The 21,080-nt window shown below is 46.3% G+C and overlaps 1 protein-coding gene across 1 annotated transcript; it reads left to right on the top strand.

Annotated features, from left to right (window-relative positions):
* The first annotated feature begins 856 nt into the window (after positions 1 to 856).
* On the top strand, positions 857 to 19,768 carry LOC8038441 (cytochrome P450 2U1). Its single transcript, XM_042290322.1, has 5 exons — positions 857 to 860; positions 957 to 1,178; positions 3,524 to 3,782; positions 16,603 to 16,793; positions 19,590 to 19,768. Exons 1-5 carry the CDS (start codon positions 857 to 859, stop codon positions 19,766 to 19,768), a joined length of 855 nt encoding a protein of 284 aa, XP_042146256.1.
* The last annotated feature ends 1,312 nt before the right edge of the window (positions 19,769 to 21,080 follow it).

Here is a 21,080-nt window from a genome sequence, read left to right on the forward strand (position 1 = left end):
AAAAAAATAGAATAAAAAAATGTTTTAGGGCACGGTTGTGGAGAGCACGGAGGCAGCACGATCGAATTTGTCGAGCTGCTGCTTGTCCGCGATTTTCAAAGCTTGCAAAGGCTAGAACAGAAAAGTGATTAGTGCGAAGGCGGTTACTGCGTTGTCAGTGACGGACAAAGTTCGTTACCGCCGCCTAAACCTGGACAAGTCTTTTCGAACGGATCAAGAAGTTCGAGTCTGTTAGGCCTAGAGCCAGCCAAGTCTGGCTTCGGCCGCGCTCTAAAACTTCAAGCAATTTCTTGCCGCATGTCAATCAGCACGAAGAAGTTATTCTTACGTAGTAAATAGTGATAATATGGAAGTGTTTGAAAAGTGCTCGTACGAGGCTAACCTGTGATTATGTTTTATTTAGGTTACGTGTGTTGGCAACCGTCTTCTAAAACAACAAACTTTATATTTGCATCTCAGGGTTTGCATGTAATCCGTATAATACATGCGTTATTTTAGTAACATCTCGTAAACTTGATCTCGCGTTACGGCAGTTGTTCATTTTTTGGCTGATTATGCAGTGCGACGGAAAGTATATTCGTTTTTCTTAATATTCAGGCGTTCCTTTCTGCAGTTATTTTTTTCTATGCATGTGGTGTCTTTACTTCAGTTTGTCTCTTTCCTTCTCTTATACGACGCGTTAAAAAGGATATTTTTGCGTGTGTTCATGTGTTCTTTTACAGTTCTGTACGAGCACAAACGACTACAGTGTAAATAAATAAAGAATTACATCAAATTTGAATAAAACTAATTATCTTTATTGCACTTACACTTGCTTTCAGATTCCCTTCATTTGCTAACATTTTCTTACGAACCAATGGGTCGGGCGGTCTCACTGTACTTCGTTACTGTTCTGTTTTTCGCACATACATACATTTTCTTGACACTACATTAACATTTTTTTTGTCCAACGCCAGTAAACTTGGTCTTACAGTCTAAAGAAACTTCTGCGGGGCATTACGCAACCAACCGTGCCTCTAAAAAGTGTTACGCGAGGAACTTAATTTACTGTTGTGTTAACAGAGACCGTGTCCAGGAGCATAATCTCACGTTGCAAAAGGACATCAACCGTGACTTCATCGATGGGTATCTGAAGAAAATAAAGGAACAACAAAATGAGCCGAACTCTCCCTTCCAAGGTAGGTTGACAATAATTTGTGCGCACATCTAATGGTGTTGAACGAACACCCTGTAAATAAAGTACGAATGATAGTTATTTACTAGCTCACTAACTCGCATCAGGGGCTGAGACAACGGTTGGAATGATATATATTGCACAAGGGCTCTTTATTTTCTGTCCAGTGATCTGTTTCGGAATGGGCATCCCCATTCCATTCCAACTCCATTCCGGTGTATTGGAAGCTTCGATCATTGAATTTCTTTCGACACACTAGATTGGAGTTACTGATCCTATTCCCACCCCTTGAATAGCCGAACCGTTCTATTTTATTCTGTTAATCCCTAAACATACAAAATAGCTCTTGAAAGCTGCATTGTGTTGCCAGATAAAGCAGTGTAATGCTAATGTTACCAAACACATAAACGAGTACAAAAAGATTGAAAGCGCGCCCCAAAACTGCTACTAAGCCGAATAGTAGCCTCAGAAAGTGTTTGGTTTGGTGCACGTGTTTGGTGGCACAGCTGATATCAAGCGCGCGATCAAGTGTGAACGTATCGTAGCAGACGGCTTAAAATTAAAACCAACCATTTCATTCCCAAACCAACCGCATGTCCTTTACCTCTAGGAGATGTACGGTCAGCCTGTCTATTTTAAGAGGCCTTAGAAAAGTCTGGTTTGTGCGTGGCGCAAGAAGAGGCTATCTTGCTGTCTGCTTCGAATATTTGCGCAACGCCACCGCTAGCGTGCTGTCAGAATTCATGGATGTCTGCCCCAAATCTCCATGCACAGCGGCAAGAGCACAAAACACCTGACAAAGTGAAATCTCTACAGTGCCAGCACAAGGGACTGAAGGACATTCTATTCAACTCGCCTTAAAACATATATAAAATATTGTGATTTCTTAACATAATAGATTCAATTTTTTATCTGCTTTTCTAACGAACACTACGTCTGCTGGGCTGAAAATTACATGTGCTCGCTGGGATTCGTTGCTTATTTTGACGTTATTTGGACCTAGCTGAAGATCGACACGGCTCGCATAAAAACCGAGCCCCATCCCATTCCCATTCCATTCCGAACAATGTGCAACTAAGTCTCTTCCCATTCCATTCCGTGGACGCGGAATGGAATGGGAATTGATTCCACATTCATTATAACTCCAGAGGAGGAACTCTGCAGCACGGATTATATGTGTTTAAATATTTAGATGAGCTAGGTTGCATGTAAAATATCAAGAATGTCATATTTTACACATTTTACGGCTTCTCCAACCGTCGTTACTCAACAAACTTTAAATAACTGGGTCATTCTACTCAAGCGATTAAGGAGAACTCATGAACCATATTATCCGGTTATTATTATTTTTTTTTTTAAAAGGCTGTTGAAGGCTTTATTTGAAATATGCGTTTTAATATTTAGCACTAAGCTTGACTTTTATGTTATTTTGACAATCACTCAGCCACAAATTCAAATAAGTAACCAGCGAATATCTTGTTTTGAGCCTATCTTCTAAAAATTATACAATACGTAGCCACAACTTTCTGTCTAGATGCGGCAGTAATTTCTGCATCAGAATTACAGTAACTACCGACTTTAGCACATGCATTAGAATTGCGGAAAAAGATGCTTATCAAACCTGTAATTCCGGAGCCGAGCAATTGAACACGAATACGGATTGTACTGGCGAAACATTAATATTACAGGTGACTATTAACAGCATGATTACGTAAAGGACGTCACGTCACGCATACGAAAAAGTCACAGAACCTTAGCCATAAACAGCTTCGCAGTAAAACCCAAAAGAAGAAATATATGTGCCTGTCAAACCCTTTCGAGGAAAAATCTGAAAAAGCGCAGACGTCACACTCGCCCTAAAAGTGTCGCGCTATGTATGCGCTACACTCTTAACACGGGTGCGATATCGACGTTTTTACGCATTTTACGTATTTACGGTCACGAAATATTTGTTTGTGATAGTGTCCGAAAGGAGCCTTTTCCAAAAGACTTGTAGTTTTCATGACAGCATTTAGATTCCAATACAGAAAAAAACAGCGATAGCTGGTTTGTGCTAACAGCGTCGCGCAGTGTATACTTATTGATTAGTCTTTGTGGTTCTGTACTATACTCCGTTTTACCTTATGTTGTACCGCAGCGAAGGCTAGAAGCGCGAGCTCATAGCGTTGGCAGCTGCCCAAAATGCACGAGAGTGTGTGCCGCCGAGATGTGCCCTAGAGCAAGGAGCTCGGTCTTGTAGCCTTTCCTGCGATACATCATAAGGTGAAATAGAGTATAGTCAGTGTCTGCTCCTTGCTGAGCGCCAAAAAACAAAACAAAGGGATAAACAACGAGCGTGCACGCGTGCAGAGGGACACTTACTTGGCAACGCCTTCGACTTCTACATCGGGGGTACGCACACGCCAGCGTCTTTCATCCACTGGCTTCTGGCAGTCTGCGCCCAGAAGCAAGACGCGGTGCAGTCCAGGATCCAGCGAGAAATCGACGACCACATCGGTTGCGAGCGGCAGCCGACCTGGGAGGATAGCAAGAAGATGCACTTCACTATGGCCAGTGTGTTCGAGATATTGCGATGGAAGAACCCGATACCCGTAACCAATCCTAGAGGGTAAATAAGTGCTCCGTTAATCACCTGTATACATTCGTCTTTCTGGCTCTCCCTAAGTCGTTTCTTTTTTCTCTTATTTGTTTTTTTCTTTTTTTACTTTCACATTTCACGCGCATAGGGCGTACCATGACCATGCTTAGAGGGGCACTGAACTTTCAAAAGCATATTTTGGATTGTTTGCATAGGACACGTAATTCATAAGATTAACTTTCATTGCAAAAATGAAATATTTTTAACGAAATGTTCACGTCGTGAGACAGATTATGAGTTATCGATTCCGAAACATGATTTTAGAGGGTGTCCCAAAATGATTTAGAGTGTATTCTTCACCGGAAAAATAAACTACGCGTTTCCGAACGCTCATTTTCCGCCCAAATGTAGCACGAGCGGTACGAACCAGATGCCAAAATCTCAGTACTATGGGTTATCTCGTTTAAACGTTACAATTGATTTTCTGAAACTTTTAATGGGAAAGTGAGCCCCGTTTTCGCCCTTATTCGGTAATTGAGGCCATTTAGCTCGATGCATTCGAGATCTCCCAGTCGGCCCCCATTTCTCCATTAAAAACTTCAGAATTTTTTTTTTTTTAAATAATACCATGGTTAGTTTTGAAAATTGCATCTGGTTGAGATCACTAGTGCTAAATTTGGGCGGAGAATAAGCGTTCGGCGACGAGGTTCGTGGAAAATTCGTTTACTCGGTAGATTTAACCAATGCAAATAGTGTAAATAAATATGTAGGGCCTAATCTTGGTTTCTACATGTTCGGTGACCCGACTACGCACGCATTGTTCAGTGTTTCTATTATGCTCATACCGAACATGGCCACCGGACCAGACAACGGAGATGTCGGTGCTGGTAGCCTTCGGCTTCCACAGTTCTGGCCACCTGACCCGCTGCTGTGCTTTGCCCAAGTGGAGGCCCAATTTGCCACAGCAAAGATCACAGAAGTTACGGCGGAGGTCGGGCTTGTAAAGTTTTATCGCCGATTTGTTTTTTGGGGCGCTGCAGTTCTATCACCTTTGACAGCGCTTCTAAAGAGGAGCAAGAAACCTTCCGCCGCTGTACAGTGGATTCCGATCGCAGAGCAGGCTTTCAGCCGAGAGAAGCTGGAGCTAGCAAATGCGAAACTTCTGTCACATCCTCATCGCGACACTCCAACTAACATCACGGTTGATGCCTCTGACGTTGCCACACGACATATAATAGATGACACCTTCTGGAAGCCAGTTCCTTTCTTATTGAGGCAACTGACAAGAGGAACAGGGTTACAGCACCTTCTGACGTTAGCTGCGAGCAATATACACAGCGATTAGACATTTTCGAAATTTTATTCAAGGAACAGAGTTCTTCGTGCTTACAGATCAGAACCCCCTCATGCATGCTCTCCAAACTGGTATGGAATCATACTCACCTCCTGAGACACGGCACTTGGCTTATATCGCCGAATTCACGACCGACTTCCGCCACGTTAGACGCATCGATAATCCTGTGGCTGATACTTTGTCCGGAAAAACTCCAATTTCCTACGGACTTAGCTTTTTCCCTGCTGTCGACTATGATACCATCAGCGCTGCGCAACAACAAGACGAACACCTGCAACAGCTATGCCAATTTCCACGTCGACTTGTCTTTTAAGAGATTACTTTACCCTCATCCACCACTCCCATATTCTGTGACGTTTCAGCAGGCACACCGAGACCCCTTATGCCGGCTAACTTTCGCAGGAAAGTGTTTGACTCTATCCACGGTCTGTCCCACCCCGGCATCCGTGCTACACAATATTTAATGACCGAGCGCTTTCCCTGGCTGGGAATCAACAAAGATGTTCGAAACTGCTCTCGAACTTGCATCCAACGCCAAAAAATCAAAGGTGCAGCGTCACATTTCTGCGCCCTTCCATTCATTCCCGACCGCGACAAAGCGCTTCGACCACGTCCACATCGATATTCAGGGACTCCTGTCACCATATGAGGGGTATGCTACCTCCTAACGTGCGTCGATCGATTCACCCATTGGCCGGAGGCATTTTCTATTCAAGATATTCGAGCAGACACCGTGGCTCGCACATTCGTTCAAGGCTGGGTCTCTCAATTTGGCGTCCCATATACTCTCACTACGGAACAAAGATGTCAGTTTGACTCCGCGCTCTTCCAACAGCTCATGTCACTCTTAGGGACCCCACGTATACGAACGACCGCATACCACCCTATCTATCTCAAATGGCCTCGTTGAACGCGTTCATCGTTCGCTCGAATCGGCACTTATGGCACAATCTACTCAAACAAATTACGTGGAACATGAGCTTGCCGATCGTTCTCCTCAGACTTCGAACAGCTTTGAGGCAAGACCTTGGGTACAGTCCAGCCGAGCTGGTGTATGGCTCTACCCTACGCCTACAGGGAGTTTTCACGCCTGGTTTGGAAGAGCCAGCTCCCGATCCTACGACATATACCAATCAGCTGCGATCGACAATGCGAAACCTCAGACCCACACTGCCTCGCAGGCAAACTCGAACTGCGGTCTATATGTCTTGAACGAACTTAGCATCTGCAGTCATGTAATTCTACGCAAGGACAACTCCAAGAGATCGCTCCAGCAACTACACTGTGGGCTGCACTAGGTGCTCTCAAGGGGAGCCAAGACATTAGCTACTCATCACAATGGGCGCCAAGAAACTGTGTCTATGACCGCCTGAAACCCGCTCATTAGGAACTACTCCCATATCCGGAAGGTACAGTCCATTGTTCCACCATTCCCCCTCGACTGGCCGCCGACCATCACTGCCTCACCTAAAACCAATCCCCTCGATCTGATGAGACCCAGAAACACAGCCTCCAATGCTGTGACGACTCCGCCGTGATCAGCGCCCTAGGGTCAGCCAGCGATGTGCGTCCATGACTCTTGGGACGAGGGAGAGGGGAGGCGACATCTCCGGAGTTCGGACGGGACTTTCGGCGTCGACCGGAAGATGCAGCAACGAGAAGGTTGGCGTGCTGGCCTGAAGGGACTGTGGGACTCGACCAGGGCGGTGACTCAAGGACTGGGACTCTGAGTGAGCATCCTCGACGTTTCGAACTTTCGTTACTTTGTTCAGCTGTTAGCATCCCCCTTGCACTTGTTTACCTTTCCTTGGCTGTATGCGAGTGCCTCGTTGTTCATGATTGTATGCGATTTATTCCTCTTGTTTTGTATAAAATCCTTATGCATACCCGTCTACGACTGGGCTTGCTGTAATCGACGACGAATCCTATCGGGGGAGTTGTGACTTCCTTATTTTTGAAGAGGGACGTCACAATACATCTTAACCCGACAGAAACCCAACATAATCGATGGGAAAAAGTAAATTCCTCTATTTAAAGAGCTTGTTGTCAAAATAGAGCACGTTTTGGAATCGCTCCCAGCTCAAAAGGAGTCTCGTGATGCCAATATTGCGCTAATATTGGTGAATATCTAATTTTGTGGCATACATGTCCTATCCCGGCACTAAGAAAATGTTTTAAACGAGAACATTTTTGACAAAAATTTGTCTGGTTGTGAAATAGTTAAATTTCAGAAGAAACGACTGCAACCAAGACCCAAAGAAGATGCAGCCCAACGTTTCACAACCTGAGCGTTTTCTTCATCAGCGGTGACTAAATCGCGTGGAGCAGGTTTTTTTGATTCTAAAAAACTAAAAAAATTAAAGACTTTTACAGCTCAATGTAATGCCGAATAGAGCGCAGCTTTTGAGGAGGAGGGGATGGGTACGAAGTTACCTTATCCTCCTCCTTATCCTCCTCCTCTCCTTCCCCTCCCCTTCTTCTCCTCCTCTCCTTCTCCCCTCTTTCGGCAGCTTCACGTGAAGATTACAACCTTCACGTCACCTTCACTGTGAAGGTCGTGACTTTTGTGACGCCACTTCTGACGTCACGTGTGACGTCATTATGGGAAACGTCCCATAATCAGTGATGTGATGGCTGCGCCAATTGCGCCAAACTGCGCCAAGGGGCTAACCCTGCTACATCCTGCTACATTTAACCGAAATATGGCTAATCTGCGCCAAGCCTGCGCCAAAGGAGCAATTTTGGTCGCCTTTCAAAAACGAAACTTAAGAACCGTAATTGAGCATGCATGAGCTAGGTGGCACAAGACGCCGCCCGACACAAAGTACCCTGCATCAATCGTCTACTCGGTCTTGCATGATTTTTCCCGTCGTCTTGCGTTTCGCGCTCTCGTCGTCTCGGAAATCTCGTCTCGCGTCTTTTTTCTTTTTTTTCTTTTTTTTCTAGCGATAGACGTGTGCGTGTGCGGACGCTCCGACGTTAGTGTGCCGGGTTCCAGTCATGCCGTCATGCTGTGAAACAAAACAACCTTTTTGCGTGGCGAGAGTTACTTTGTGAGCTGAAGCGCTCGCGCGACCACAGTCACCGTGGTCGCGCGACGTCGTGTGTTGCCGTCCCCACGTCGCTGCAGATATGGCGCTTTCTAAACTGAAACGCATCGACATTCCTGCTCTTGTTTAAATCAGACGCTGCTATAAAAATCCCTCTTTAACTCAATTAATGCTTGGCGAAGTTTTGATTACCTAGGTTTCTCTCGGTGGGCTTTCTTTCGAGAGGGACCCCGGTACGTGAAAAATCTGCCGCGAAAGAAAGTTGATGACGAGAAGCCAGCTAAAGCAACGAAGGCAATGTCTGCACGCTGAACCCGCACAGCGCGCTTGTTTGTCTCGAGTTCAGTCGTTGCACAAAGCGCTCCAAGAACTTTTTGACCTTGATTCGTAATGTCTTGCATCGATACTCTCAGGTTCTTTTTTCCTGTGTGTTTAGCCCGTACCTCGCCTGCCGGCCTGGCAAGCACGCGCCGCTGGTCTTTTTATTGTCGTATGCTGGACAGTTACATTTTGCATACTATTTTGGGAACCAGTTGGTGGCATGGTTTCGGTTTCGGTCGAACAGCCGTTGTCTCCGCTCGCGCGGCGAATCACGTGTAACTGCAAGCCTGCCGAAGTTGCCCTTACGTGCATGTGAACATGATTGCACGAGAGGCACCAGCCGGGACGCTTGCAATTCATTGTTTTAGGTTTGCTTACTTTTTATAAAAATCTGCCACGTCGGGAACCAGTAAAACGATAGCAAGTGTTGTTGTTTGTTTTTTTTCGGAATTTTTCGGCAACGCTTACAGCTTTGTATATTTGTGGGATGTCTCAGCACCACAAACACAAGCAGCGAGTTCCGCCCCAACACGTCACATCACAACACAACACAAAGTGGCCTTCGTTTGTCCAGCACTTAAAACAAATATTAATTTTTCTAAGAATATATGCTCCAAACGTCACTTTTTCTGCTCTGAAACACTGTTTTGGCTGCTCCAAAAGCCACTTTTGCTGCTCCAAAACACTGTTTTGGCTGCTCCAAAAGGTGCTCCAATATGGCTTAGGCCAATCACATCACTGCATAACGCAACGCGCGGTTTTGCTGACGGCAACGGCGACGCCGCTCAAGCCGTAAACGGGCGCCTAAGAGCTGCGCTCTAAAACATGAAAGCTGCGGCTGCTCCGCCGCCATTTATTCACCCCTCATGAACAAACCGATCAGGATTTGAAGCGTTGGGCTGAACATTTTCTGGGTTTAGTTGGAGTCCTTCCTTTATAAAATTAACTTCAAAAATGTGTATGAAAGTTCAATATTCCTTTAAGCGGCGCTTCAGCTGAGGAGCGCAAATGCTTGTGGTGAGCATTTCTCCAAAATGCGTAGGGACACCAAATTGGATATTCGTCCAGGTCGCGTTGCGTCACCTAATGCCCTCGTACTACAGAGAAGCTGGTGCCGCGTCATTGTAGGTTCCTAATCCCCATTTAGATATGACTTTAGTGCGAATCGTTCGAGGTCATATTACACGTAGGTTCAACTGAATATTTGCTTTTTCGGGTTCGTGAAATGTTGTCAGGTTAACTCTACGTTTCAGGTCCAAAAAATCTGTAATGAGTTGAAAAGGACGATTTACACGAATGTGTAGGAGGAAAGATCCTGGCCTAGCTCCTTCGCCACTTTTCTTTTTTTATGTCCCTGACTAGAGTCTTCAAACCTGTCGGGTCAAGGACTGCTCCAAATTGCACCTCTATGACGCAGTTCAGCGTTATAAGTAGGGTTCCCTGTTTTTGGTAAATACCGATAAACCCCGAAAATAAACTGCCAAGTCGGTTTGATCAGAATTGGGGGGAATGGATAAACCCCGAATTCGAGTTGCCTTTGAAGAAGAAAAGCTCAAGCTTTACGGGAAGAAATTTGTATCTACGGATTTTTTTCCAATTCGCCCAGAACACAAACCCCAACACCCCGCCCTCGAAGTTGCTATTTTATACAGAACCGCACACATTATTTTGTTTTCTTGTCTTACCGATACGAAGTATTCGGGCCACGTGTATGTTCTCTGAAAGTTTGAGAACATGTCCGTGTACTATTTTCTTCAACAAAGACACCGATAATGCCTGATGCTTTGTCGGACACCACAAAGTGATACCAAAAAAGCACCGAATCCGTTAGAAAAAATAAACCCCAAAAAAACACCGCCCGAATTTGAATAAAAAAAATAAACACCGAAAACACGGAACCCTAGTTATACTTTATGGCAAACGAAATTCGAATGTTATTCTATCGGCTAATTGTTATGGGTATTCATGCAACTTCATTTAACGTTTGTGGTCAAGTCATGATAAAGTTTTCAAGAGCAGATCAGACATAACATATAATTACGCGATAAGAAGAATCCGAACACCTATTTTGTAAATAAAAATAAGGGTAATAATAAAAAAATACGTTTAATGCACTATACTCAAACAATCAAGCGTAGATATACACTGGTCACACTATGATTGGGTAAGCCCGTTCCAGTGTCATGCTCATCGAGTAAAAAAAAAAAAAAATTACAGTTTACTTTCTACACCTAGACTCAGAATGCAATTTATCATGCTTCTGCCCTGTGTCGATCACGGCTTTCGCTGTACTTTAAAAAAAAAAATTCAAGATTTAAGCTACTCCTATTGTAAATTAAATTGTTCATACGATATCAGCATGTTTCAGTCTATGACAAACTAAAACTTCATACGTGGTGAGTTCTGTTAAAGCAGTACAATAACGCGGTGGCACCTAAATATTTACACGTAGTTTCTATTCCTCAAACTGTTTGGTTAATACCATAATAAAACACGTCATTTTCTTGTTCCTTTTATTAGCACACATTTGCCGAGATTAGCCACATTTCACATCATAAAAAGACCATTCGAAGGTTATCAACAAAAAATTCTTGATCGATGTAATGGATACCTCGAAGACCAGGACACACTGATCAGCAAAACAAAAACAAAAAGAAACACTTTACTAATTTTTTATTGATTCGCATATATTGATTTTAATATATCTACAAAAGCAAACGCCGGAGTACCGAGAGATTCTAAAAGAGCGAGTGATAATACCAGAAATTTCTTTTTACGACAGAAACAAACTGCTTATGGTTCGAAAGTTATGAACCTAACCACAATACTTGAATTGAAGAATTTTCCAGTGCTTGCTTGAACTTCAACAGTAGTTTTCTCTGTAAAAAACTTTTACAAAACAGTCTTCGTGAAGGAATTTCAACACAGAATGTTGCAAGACAACCCAACATTTAGGTTGTTGTATCCAATCCAAGTCTCGACATGATTCCGCTCGCGAGTAAAGATTCTCATAAGTCTTTGCTAACGGTGAAACAATGGATTAAAATTTATTTGATCCTTTATTTTTCACTTATGGCATGCATTATCGATCATTTTCCAAACTTAAATGACTTTATTTTATTTGTTTGTGGGTACTGAGATTTTATTAGTGCCTGGCACTGTTTCTTTTTAGACAGAAACACCTGACATGCATTATTGTAGACGTTTTTTCAATACTTTATTTTAAGCTTTAAGTGCGCTCAACTTCTGAGCACACTAAAGGCAAAGCATGTAGAGATGCATTCATATCCTGCTAATACGGAAACCTACGGCTGTTTCCTCAAAACATCAACAACAATGTGAGTTATCCAAATAAAAAAAAAACTGCATGTATTTATCCAGTCCTTCGCCAGTAATGCGTATATAGCGCGGTATTTCCATTAACCGGGTTCTTATTAAGGGGGTCTGTACGGATGGCACCTTGAGAATGGCGAGGCCCAGAAGAAAAGAAAAAACAACTTCTATGCCTCGTTTTTCGCAGCAGATCTTCAGAACCTCAAAGTAATTGACTTACCAAAAGCGTAGCACAGGAGTCGTCAAGTAATCACTTGGCGTGCATATAAGGAAAAAAAATTGTTAATCTTTTACGTGCCTGCTTTTTTTTTTTTTTTTTTTTTACGACAAACGAGGACTGGTATTACGATCATATAAACAATAACTGCCGTAGCTGGCTTGGGGTTTTGGTTTTCGGGATCTATTTCTCTTGATATTTTGAGGGTGTTTTCCGGAGTTCATTTTTTCTAGAATTTTTAACTTTCTAGATTTTTAATTTTCTGAAGTAGGGAGTTTACTTTTGGTGTTTCCAAATTTTGAAGATTGAAAATAAAAATGTCCATTAACCGGCGGGTATAACCCTGCCCTAGATGTATAAGAGCGCACGTATACCACGTGACATTGGCGCCCTTGCTGTAATACTAACTGCCCTTCGATAAAACGTGATAGAGACATTAAAATCACTGAACTCCTTGGCGTAGTCGTTGGAAAGCTTGTCTTTTTTTTTTCATCCTATTCTACGCTCCTTCCTTTGCCTGCAAGGGGTGAAGTGGTAAGACATATCACTCTAAAAAAACGTACATCCGTCTACTTGCCCGCGCGACACTCGGGGAGCCAATCACCGCAACTTGCAGAAGCAGCTCAGCGAATGATGATGCCGAAACATTTGTTTATACTAAAAAACGCAGTCTGAGTTGTGACATTAAGCAATGCAAGCGTGACGTTTTGCACTGCTTAATGTCCCAACTCAGACTGCGTTTTATAGTCTCAACACACGTTTCGGCATCTTCATTCACTGAGCTGCCTCCGTAAGTTGCGGTGATTGGCGCTCCGAGTGCTGTGCGGGAAGGTAGACGCACGGACTTTTCTTAGAGTGTAGAAGCCTCAACTGTCTCTTCCATAACATCTAAGAGTTCATAGCTTTCACGGTTATCAAATCACAACTCTACCATCTTCTCAGAAGTTCAATCTGGAAGCCAAAGCAGTGATTTGAGTCCTGACTCAGAATGGCATTGCCCCGTTTTCTTGAACGAACTTTCGCGGGATAAACGGCGGTTCTTATTTTGTTAATGCGCCGAAAAACTAGGAGAGAGAAGCAGACGAGAGAGCGCGGGGATATCAGAATGCCGAGCTCTGGTTGGGAGAGTACCATAGGGCCTAAGCACTTCGTCGACTTTTCAAGGCTGGCGTAAATACCCGCATATTCGGCGAACTGATCGACAGATCTCGGCGCTTCGGCGTATTTTTGACGTGCAGTATCCGGGAGTTGACAGCTGAAGGTTGCTCGAGGATCGGCTTGCCTTTGCGGCCGGCTGGCAAGCTCGACTGACACGCCAAGATGGGCGCTCACTTCTCGCGTCCAACGGTTTATTGGCGAACTGTACCAAATCGCTGTATCACTTTGGAACGAACGATGAACGACTGAGAAAGAATAAAAGGCCATTTATGTGGCTTGTGGTGTGAAACCAAATTGAAAAGGAAGAGGTTTGAGCGTAGATACCGACCACCCCCTGGCCGGAACTCGTTGGCAAATTAGGCTTTCCTGGTTAATTATCATTTATTTATTTATTTCCCTTTGAGAAGAACGCAAATATTGCAGCTGATGTACATTTTGTTTCGTTTCACGAAAAGCGCGAGTCGGGCTGCAGTGCACCAAACGCCGAGGGGACGTCGACGAAAAGCGCCGTGTCTGGTTTGGCTACCTTCCTCTCTTCCCTTCAGTGAAAAAAGCGCCCGCCAAATGTCGTGATTACGCCCGCTGAAGCGCGGGTAAATATCTTGAGAATACGTCTTATGTGGGTCGGCCTTTAGCGGGCATAGACCTAAAGCCAGCTGCCTTTCTCCCCACTGCACTCGTCGTACGCGTTCGAATCCTATTCGCACCTTTCACGACCTATAAAAGCCACACTGGCGCCTATCAAAATGGCTGTCATCTGGATGATCGTCGTAGAACAGCACTGCGAGGCGGGGTCTGCGACGCGTAAGTAATTCTAGTTTTGCTTTCTGCGAGCAGTATTGGAGCCTTACTTTATTGTTTCGCACCAGGAAGGTGTAGACAAGCCCATTTATTATGACACCGATCATCCAGGAGCTAGGGAGCGCGATTCTCAAATCGCGGTACCACGATCGCTGAAAGTTGCGAATAGTCAAACGCCAGACGCCGGCATTGCGTGTTCTAACGCTTTCGACGAGCGCACTGGAGACAAAGGCAGCTGGCCAGCCTGAGGTCTACCCACTAATGACCCCAATCAGTGCTCGGCGTTTTGCCGTCCCCGCTGGATCTCGTCTCATCCTCTCCCTCACTTTCTCGACGCATGCTACGAGATTTTTAAGGAATCTGGGGAGACCTCTCCTGATAACCGCTGAACCTGTGCTCTGGCCAAGCCTATTTGTAGAAAACTGTCTTTTATTTTCAGTCCTTATTTCCACAGTTTGAATTTTTCAGATCAATCCGAACTGAAAAAAAAAAGATTTAACGGCGAGTTTGTTGTTGTTTTTTTGTTTTTTATCGGATTTATTAGAAAACACGGAACACTAATTGTAGTAATATAAAAACCAAATGTAACAATGTGGTTACTAAAGGGGCTCACGCCACACTCTTGCGTACCCACTAGAAGTTATCCCCACTTCGATGCAACTATCTAATAGCGAGTTCGTTTCACACGCACTGGCACCGTTCGAGTTCTCTCCCAGAATGCATCGCACTCACAGAGTGTTGCACGGAAAACTGGACTCAAACGAACTCGCCAAATGCACTGAGTGCAGAAGACTGATGCTGCCGCCATCTATGTTGTAGAAAAGGTACCGACTTCAAACTGAAACTAGCGCCTTTCTGTTCGGAGTGATGCGTGGGAATGCGAGAATGCTGTCGCTACCAACGTTTATCTACAAACGTTGCCCGCTGCAACCTGTAGTTTATAGTTGCGATGACTTTAAGGCTGCCGTAGAGATAATTACAGACGGCGTAAATTTCCGCAACCAGCTGTCTACAAAGCAGCTGGTTGCGATCTTTCAATTCTTTTAACCGTTTACACTGAAGAAAACTGATGATGCTGTCCGAGCAGAAGCTTGATCCGTTTGAGCATGGTATTATGCGTGAACCACTGAAAGGGTACGGCTTAAAACTAGCCTGTTGGAATATCCAGCAAAACTGGGACTTTCGATTCGGATCGTCATTATAGGTGGATTAGATATTAGCCTTGGTGAAGGCGTCGAGAACGAGAGCTTTCTCGAACAAAATACGACGGCTCAAGTTAGCTGACATAGGTAAATGTTAAACATAATGATGTTGCCCAATCCTCGGGTAAAGTCTTTATCTTTAGCTTTCTCTGATGCTTATTGGGCAGTCAGAGGTTTCTGCTGGGGGAGTTTTGTCGACAAATGTTAAATTTTTCACCCGCACACGGATGGTGATAGACATCTCGGGGGCCGCTGTTGCGTTTGTTCTGAGCATTTCTTTACACACTGGTATATTTCAGCGTTTGTACGGCAACAGAGCGATTTAAAACCTGCAAATAAATCACGGGTTGTCAATTGCTTCCTTCGTGAAATAGCAGACGCTCACAATTCAAGCTCGCGTTTGATTTCCTTGCCCGCGGGACGCGATTTCTATCAGAAAATCTACTTTTTTTTTTCCGTTCGGTTCCGCGACACATCGTAGCAGACGAACCCTTGTCGTCTGCTCCCTCTCCTCGCCGGCCCCACCGGAGCGAAGCATGACGGGATTGCATTTTGGCGCACTCCCGATTTTCTCGGTGCAGCGAGTGCATGCACGCGTGGGGTGTCAGCCCTGAAACGAACTCGGAAGGTGCAACCACTCGTGGAGTGCCGGCCGAAACGAACCCGTTCCACGCTGCGAGTGGGCACGCGTGGGCACGAGTGCCGTGAAACGAACTCGCTATAAGGTTGTGTCACATCCGTATACACGCTTTTGCCTGTATAAGGCGCCCCAAACACTAAGTTCGACGTACAGCGCACTACAGCAGACGGCCCCAAAGTTTACATGGGGTCGATAACGGTGCGATATAACTTATTAAACAGCTAAAATAGGTATCAAAGAACACAAAAATAAAACTGCTACTTTTTTTTTGTAGTGAGCAACATGTACAATAGCTATTTCAGGAAGTTGTAACATGCGGCTATCAGGCCTCCCGTGAAAGTTGGTACCGTCGGTTTGACGCCAATGCGCTGTACGTCGAACGGAAGTTTTGGGGTGTATGATATGGGACAAGGGGTGTAAGTACACACCCTTTTTTTTACTGAAAGTGTATAGGATATCCTTTTTCAAAAGTGCGCCCTATTGAAGCTGCCTCGATTATCCTAGACCGGCATATCCTGGCTCATGCACTTGGAGCCTGCATTGGACACGAACACTGCGTCACCACGAGGCGCGTACTCGGGGCCGACTACGTACTCGACCCGAGTGCTGCGTCAATACTTCACTCGTATTCGGACCCAATCACGCGCTTCGCGCAGGAGGCGATGCGTTAAGTATAGTTGCTTAATGAACTTCTGAAAAGAGTCTACTGGTGACGACATGTTTCTAGTGCGGAAGTGTATAATGCGAATATTGTGTCCACTTTTAAATTTGCAGACCGCAGGAAAACACAATCCTCAACGGGTACGTTATTCCCAAAGGCACCTTGGTGATGTCGAATATCGTGGCAGTTCATCGGGACCCCACGCTTTGGGAACGACCCGATGATTTCGACCCGACCAGGTTCCTATCAGCCGACGGCTCATGTCTTGCGAAGAGGCCTGAACAGATCATCACATTTTCAGTTGGTACGCTATGTTCGTCAAAACCTTCGTTTTTTTGGTGGTGAACACGACTTTAATTCAACCGAGCTGCCTAGAGTTTTAACAAATTTTTCAATATAATTATCTATAAGGTATGTCGACGCTACAAACCTTCTTGTAGTACATTTTAACCTTGTTAGGAAGATCCCAAATAGAACATAAAGTGGGGCCCACGTGGCCAAAGTGGGTTGATGTATGCCACTGCAATATTGCCGTGGGCCCCACTTCAATTATCCGAGAGAAAATTAGCATAGATGTGGGCAGAGTGAGGATTTACTCACTTGCGCTGCCGATGAAGTGCCCCTTTGGGTCCCCCTTCGTCTGCGCGTAGGCGCGCACACCTTGGGCTACCTGCGCAATGCCCCAGTCCTTGGCTATGCCTGAGCAGAGTTAGCACCGGTGTGGGCTCTACGCGGGCACCGCTTGGGCATGCCCAACTTGGGCTGCCCCTGCAATGCACCGAAAGGTCCCGCCTCGGCAATACGGGGGCAGAGTTTGCACAGTAACGGTTACCACAGCGGCACCGCCTGGGCATGCCCAACTTGGGCTGCCCATGCAATGCCCCTGTAGGTACCACCTTGGTTAAGTGAGGACAGAGTAGACAGAAATGGGCCCCATGGGGCACCGCTTGAGCATGCCCAACTTGGGCTGCCCGTGCAATGCACCAAAGGGTCTCCCCTTGGTAATACGGGGGAAGAGTTAGCACTTTAATGTGTACCATAGCAGCACCGCGTAGGCATGTCTAACTTGGGCTACACATGCAATGCCCCGGTAGGTTCCACCTCGGCTACGTGGGTACAGAGTAGGTACACGGGGGCGCTGCTTGGGCATGCCAATTTGGGCTGCCCGTGCAATGCACAAGGGGTCCCGCCTCGGCAATACGAGGGCAGAGTTAGAACAGTAGTGGGTACCACAGCGGCACCGCGTGGGCATGCCCAACTTGGGTTGCCCATGCAATGCCCCCGTCGGTACCACCTCGACTACCTGAGGACAGAGTAGGCAGAAGTGGGCCCCACGGGGCAACGTGTGGGCATGCCCAGCTTAGGCACCACCCGTGTGCCGTGAAATGCCCCCTAGGTCCCACCTCGGCTATCCGGGGCCAGAGTCAGCAAAGAGGTGGGCTCTCGCGAGCACCATGTGGGCATGCCCAACTCAGGCGCTGAGCGTAAAATGCCTCCGTGGATCCCACCTCGGCCATGCGGGGACAGAATCAGGTGAGAGTTTTGCTTTACGGGAGCAGTGGGCGGGCATGCCCAACTTGGGCTGTCCATTCAATGCCGCAGTGCGTCCCACCTCGGCTAAGCAGGGGCAGAGTCAGGAGAAAGATGGGCTCTACGAGGGCACCGTTTGGGCCTGCCCAACATAGCCTACCCGTGCAATGCTCCCGTGGGTCCCACCTCGGCTATGCGGGGGCTGAGTCAGGAGGGACGAGGGAACCACACGGGCATCCCCAACTTGCGCTGTCAATTCAATGCCCTCGTGAAGTCCCACCACGGCTATGCGGGGGAAGAGTCAACAGAGAAGCGAGCTCCACAGCGGCACTGCGTGGGCATGTTCAACTTGGGCTGACAATCCAATGCATTGTGAATACGATGTCAGCTATGCGGGGGCAGAGTCAGCAAAGGGGTGGGCTCCACGGGGGCACCGCGTGGGCATGCCCAACTTGGGCTGTTTATTCAATGCCCACGTGGGTCCCACTTCGGCTATACAGGGGCAGAGTCAGCAGAGAGGTCAAATAATGAGCATTTATATAAGGATCAAAATGGTAATATTTTTCCAGTAGGCACATGGGTAAAGTGGGGCACGCCCTATTTGGGATGCACAACAATAGCCTACATCGTAGGAATAATGAAATGGCCCTGAACGGAATATGGTTCCCGAGGGGACCTTACTGGGCTGCCCATGTAGGGGTTCCATGAGGAAAGCCCTTGTCGTCTGCCCACCTATGTCCCCTGTGGGCTCCACAAGGAGAGCCATGTAGGCTACCCTCCTAGGCCCCCTTTGGGCCCCACAAAGCGGTCCATATGGGCTGCCCATGTAGGCCCCCTTGGGTCCCCCGAGGGCAGCCCAGGTGGGCTGCCCTCGGGGTCACGCAGTCGCACAAAACGCAGTCACGCGGCATTCGCGCGGGCGCCACCCGGCCTTAAAACCGTGTGCGCGTATAAGTACAGTTTCTCGGAGACTCTGTCATGCTTTGCAATCTCACGGCGTTTGTCAGAAATGGGAGGCGACCTGTGACACACTTACCCCGTGGCATGCAGCGCGTTCAGACACCTCTCACTTCTTCCACCGTGCTTGGGGCCTTTAATCTCAACTCTTCGTGGCCTCTATACTCCCAGGAAGAGGGAGTGTTGTAGTACTTACGCCTCTTGTCTCATATATAAGACTCTAAAGCTACATATCGACGTTCAGTGCACTGACGTCGAACTGAATATAGCAACTTTTATTAGAGGCTTGAAAGCTGCATGATATAACTTGCTAAATAGCTAATATACGTATCAAATCTACAGAAAAAAAAACACTGAGCTTTTTCAGCAGGGTCAACAAAGCCTTGAGTGTTTTCCTGTAGTCCTTAGAGCGCACATTAGCTATTTTAATAAGTTATATCACTCGACAATCAAGCCGCTCGTGTAAGTTTGTATCGTCCGTTCGACGTCAATGAACTGAAAGTCGTGTCGTAGTTTTTGAAGCGTTATGTATTGAACAAGGGGTGTGAATACCACAAACTTTATTTTCCGTGAATGCAGTGATCAAGACTCCGTGTGATTCTTTCCACCACAGGTAAAAGGATGTGTCCAGCGGACAAGCTGGCTACCGTTGAAATGTTCCTGTACGTGGCCAGCCTTCTCCAGAAGTTTACTGTCTTCCCCGAAGAAGGAAAACGCCTGCCTTGCCTGGATTCCCTCGAAGTTACGAAGGCCCATCCAGCTGTCAGGAAGATGCGGTTCCTTCCTCGCTGACACAAAGAAGAATCCAAAAGCGCGGCACAGGCCTGCGCACAAGAGCAATGGAAGTCAAGAGCTGTCGTTCTTTTATTTGCTTTTTCCATATTTGGAGTTTCTATGGATGAACTTTCTTCGGATTACTATATTGGCGTATCTTGCACTATAGTGCACCTAATACATTATTTATAATCAGTCTAATAAACAGCAGTTCTGGAATCATTAAGCGTTTCACTTTGTCTCAAATATGATACGATACCGTTGTATCGTTTGTTCGTAAAAATTCCGACCAATAGCAAAAATTAAACTCTCATCAACATTGAGATCTCAAGGATAAATTTGTAGGCTATCTCTATGCCATAATGAAAATTGCACCAATTATATTGCTCGGCCAGGCTTGGCTGGGCCGCTGGGCTCGGCGGCTCGCTCAGCCGCTCGTTTGGCTCGATGGGCTACAGCGCAGGCAACGCATGCGCGCAGGTTCACCGGCTCGCTGGACTCGCGGCTCGCTCCTTTCGAACTGCCTCCGCAGCTCGAGCTGGCGCACGCACGGGTGGACGATGGAAAGTTATCTTCTCAAAAAACGAGGCTGTAACGTATCGTTTGATGGTGCAAATCAAGGAGGATAGAAGGGTAAGAAAAGGCATGACCTGAGCCGCGTAGCCTCTACAAGCCATGCTCCCTTGACGCCTCGCTTATTTCTTATTTTCCTCCTTACTCTCCTCACTCATCAGCCCAACATGACCACATCAGGTGACCATAGCTAGTCTTCGTCTAGCCTTCAATCTGATAAAACCTACCGGATGGAGCGCGCGCAAGCCTGCAGGAATCCTTCTATAATCAACCATTCATCTCGCACGTGACATGTCACGCGCACCAATCGCCAGAGAGATCAGCGGTCACGTTGGGCACAATATCGTTTAAACTTTTTAAGAATAGGCTTCTCCAATATTGCAACGTACCCCCTCCTATAGTACTTATAACCTCCTTGGCGCAAATGCACGTATTTTTCACGTCATTATTTAGACTGAATCTCGCGGAACAGGCGATGAAGAGTGTTGGGTGAAATGTGCTCGCATGTGGTCGTGGATTTTGTGTACGACGTAGGTTTACCCAGAGAGGTGGGTGAATATCGATAAATGTGCGGGTAAGAAGCAACTACATGCACGTGACCTGTCAAGCCTATTAACCCTCATTATTTTATCGTGCGAACTGACATTGTCATCGCCGCAGGGGGCACCTGTGAAAGCGGGTGTTTGGAGAGTGGCGTCTCTACGGATCCCGAGCCCCGCACGGGGCGCCTGCGCCTTGTGGGCTTGGTGCTTGGTGA

This window comes from Ixodes scapularis, unplaced genomic scaffold (assembly GCF_016920785.2).
Source record: "Ixodes scapularis isolate PalLabHiFi unplaced genomic scaffold, ASM1692078v2 PGA_scaffold1__304_contigs__length_218370807, whole genome shotgun sequence".
NCBI classification, from domain to species: Eukaryota; Metazoa; Arthropoda; class Arachnida; order Ixodida; family Ixodidae; genus Ixodes; species Ixodes scapularis.

Coding starts and splice junctions, on each gene's coding strand:
- LOC8038441 (XM_042290322.1), top strand. Junction 1,179..3,523: donor GCCGAACTCTCCCTTCCAAG/GTAGGTTGACAA, acceptor GCACGCGTGCAG/AGGGACACTTACTTGGCAAC. Junction 16,794..19,589: donor GATCATCACATTTTCAGTTG/GTACGCTATGTT, acceptor TTTCCACCACAG/GTAAAAGGATGTGTCCAGCG.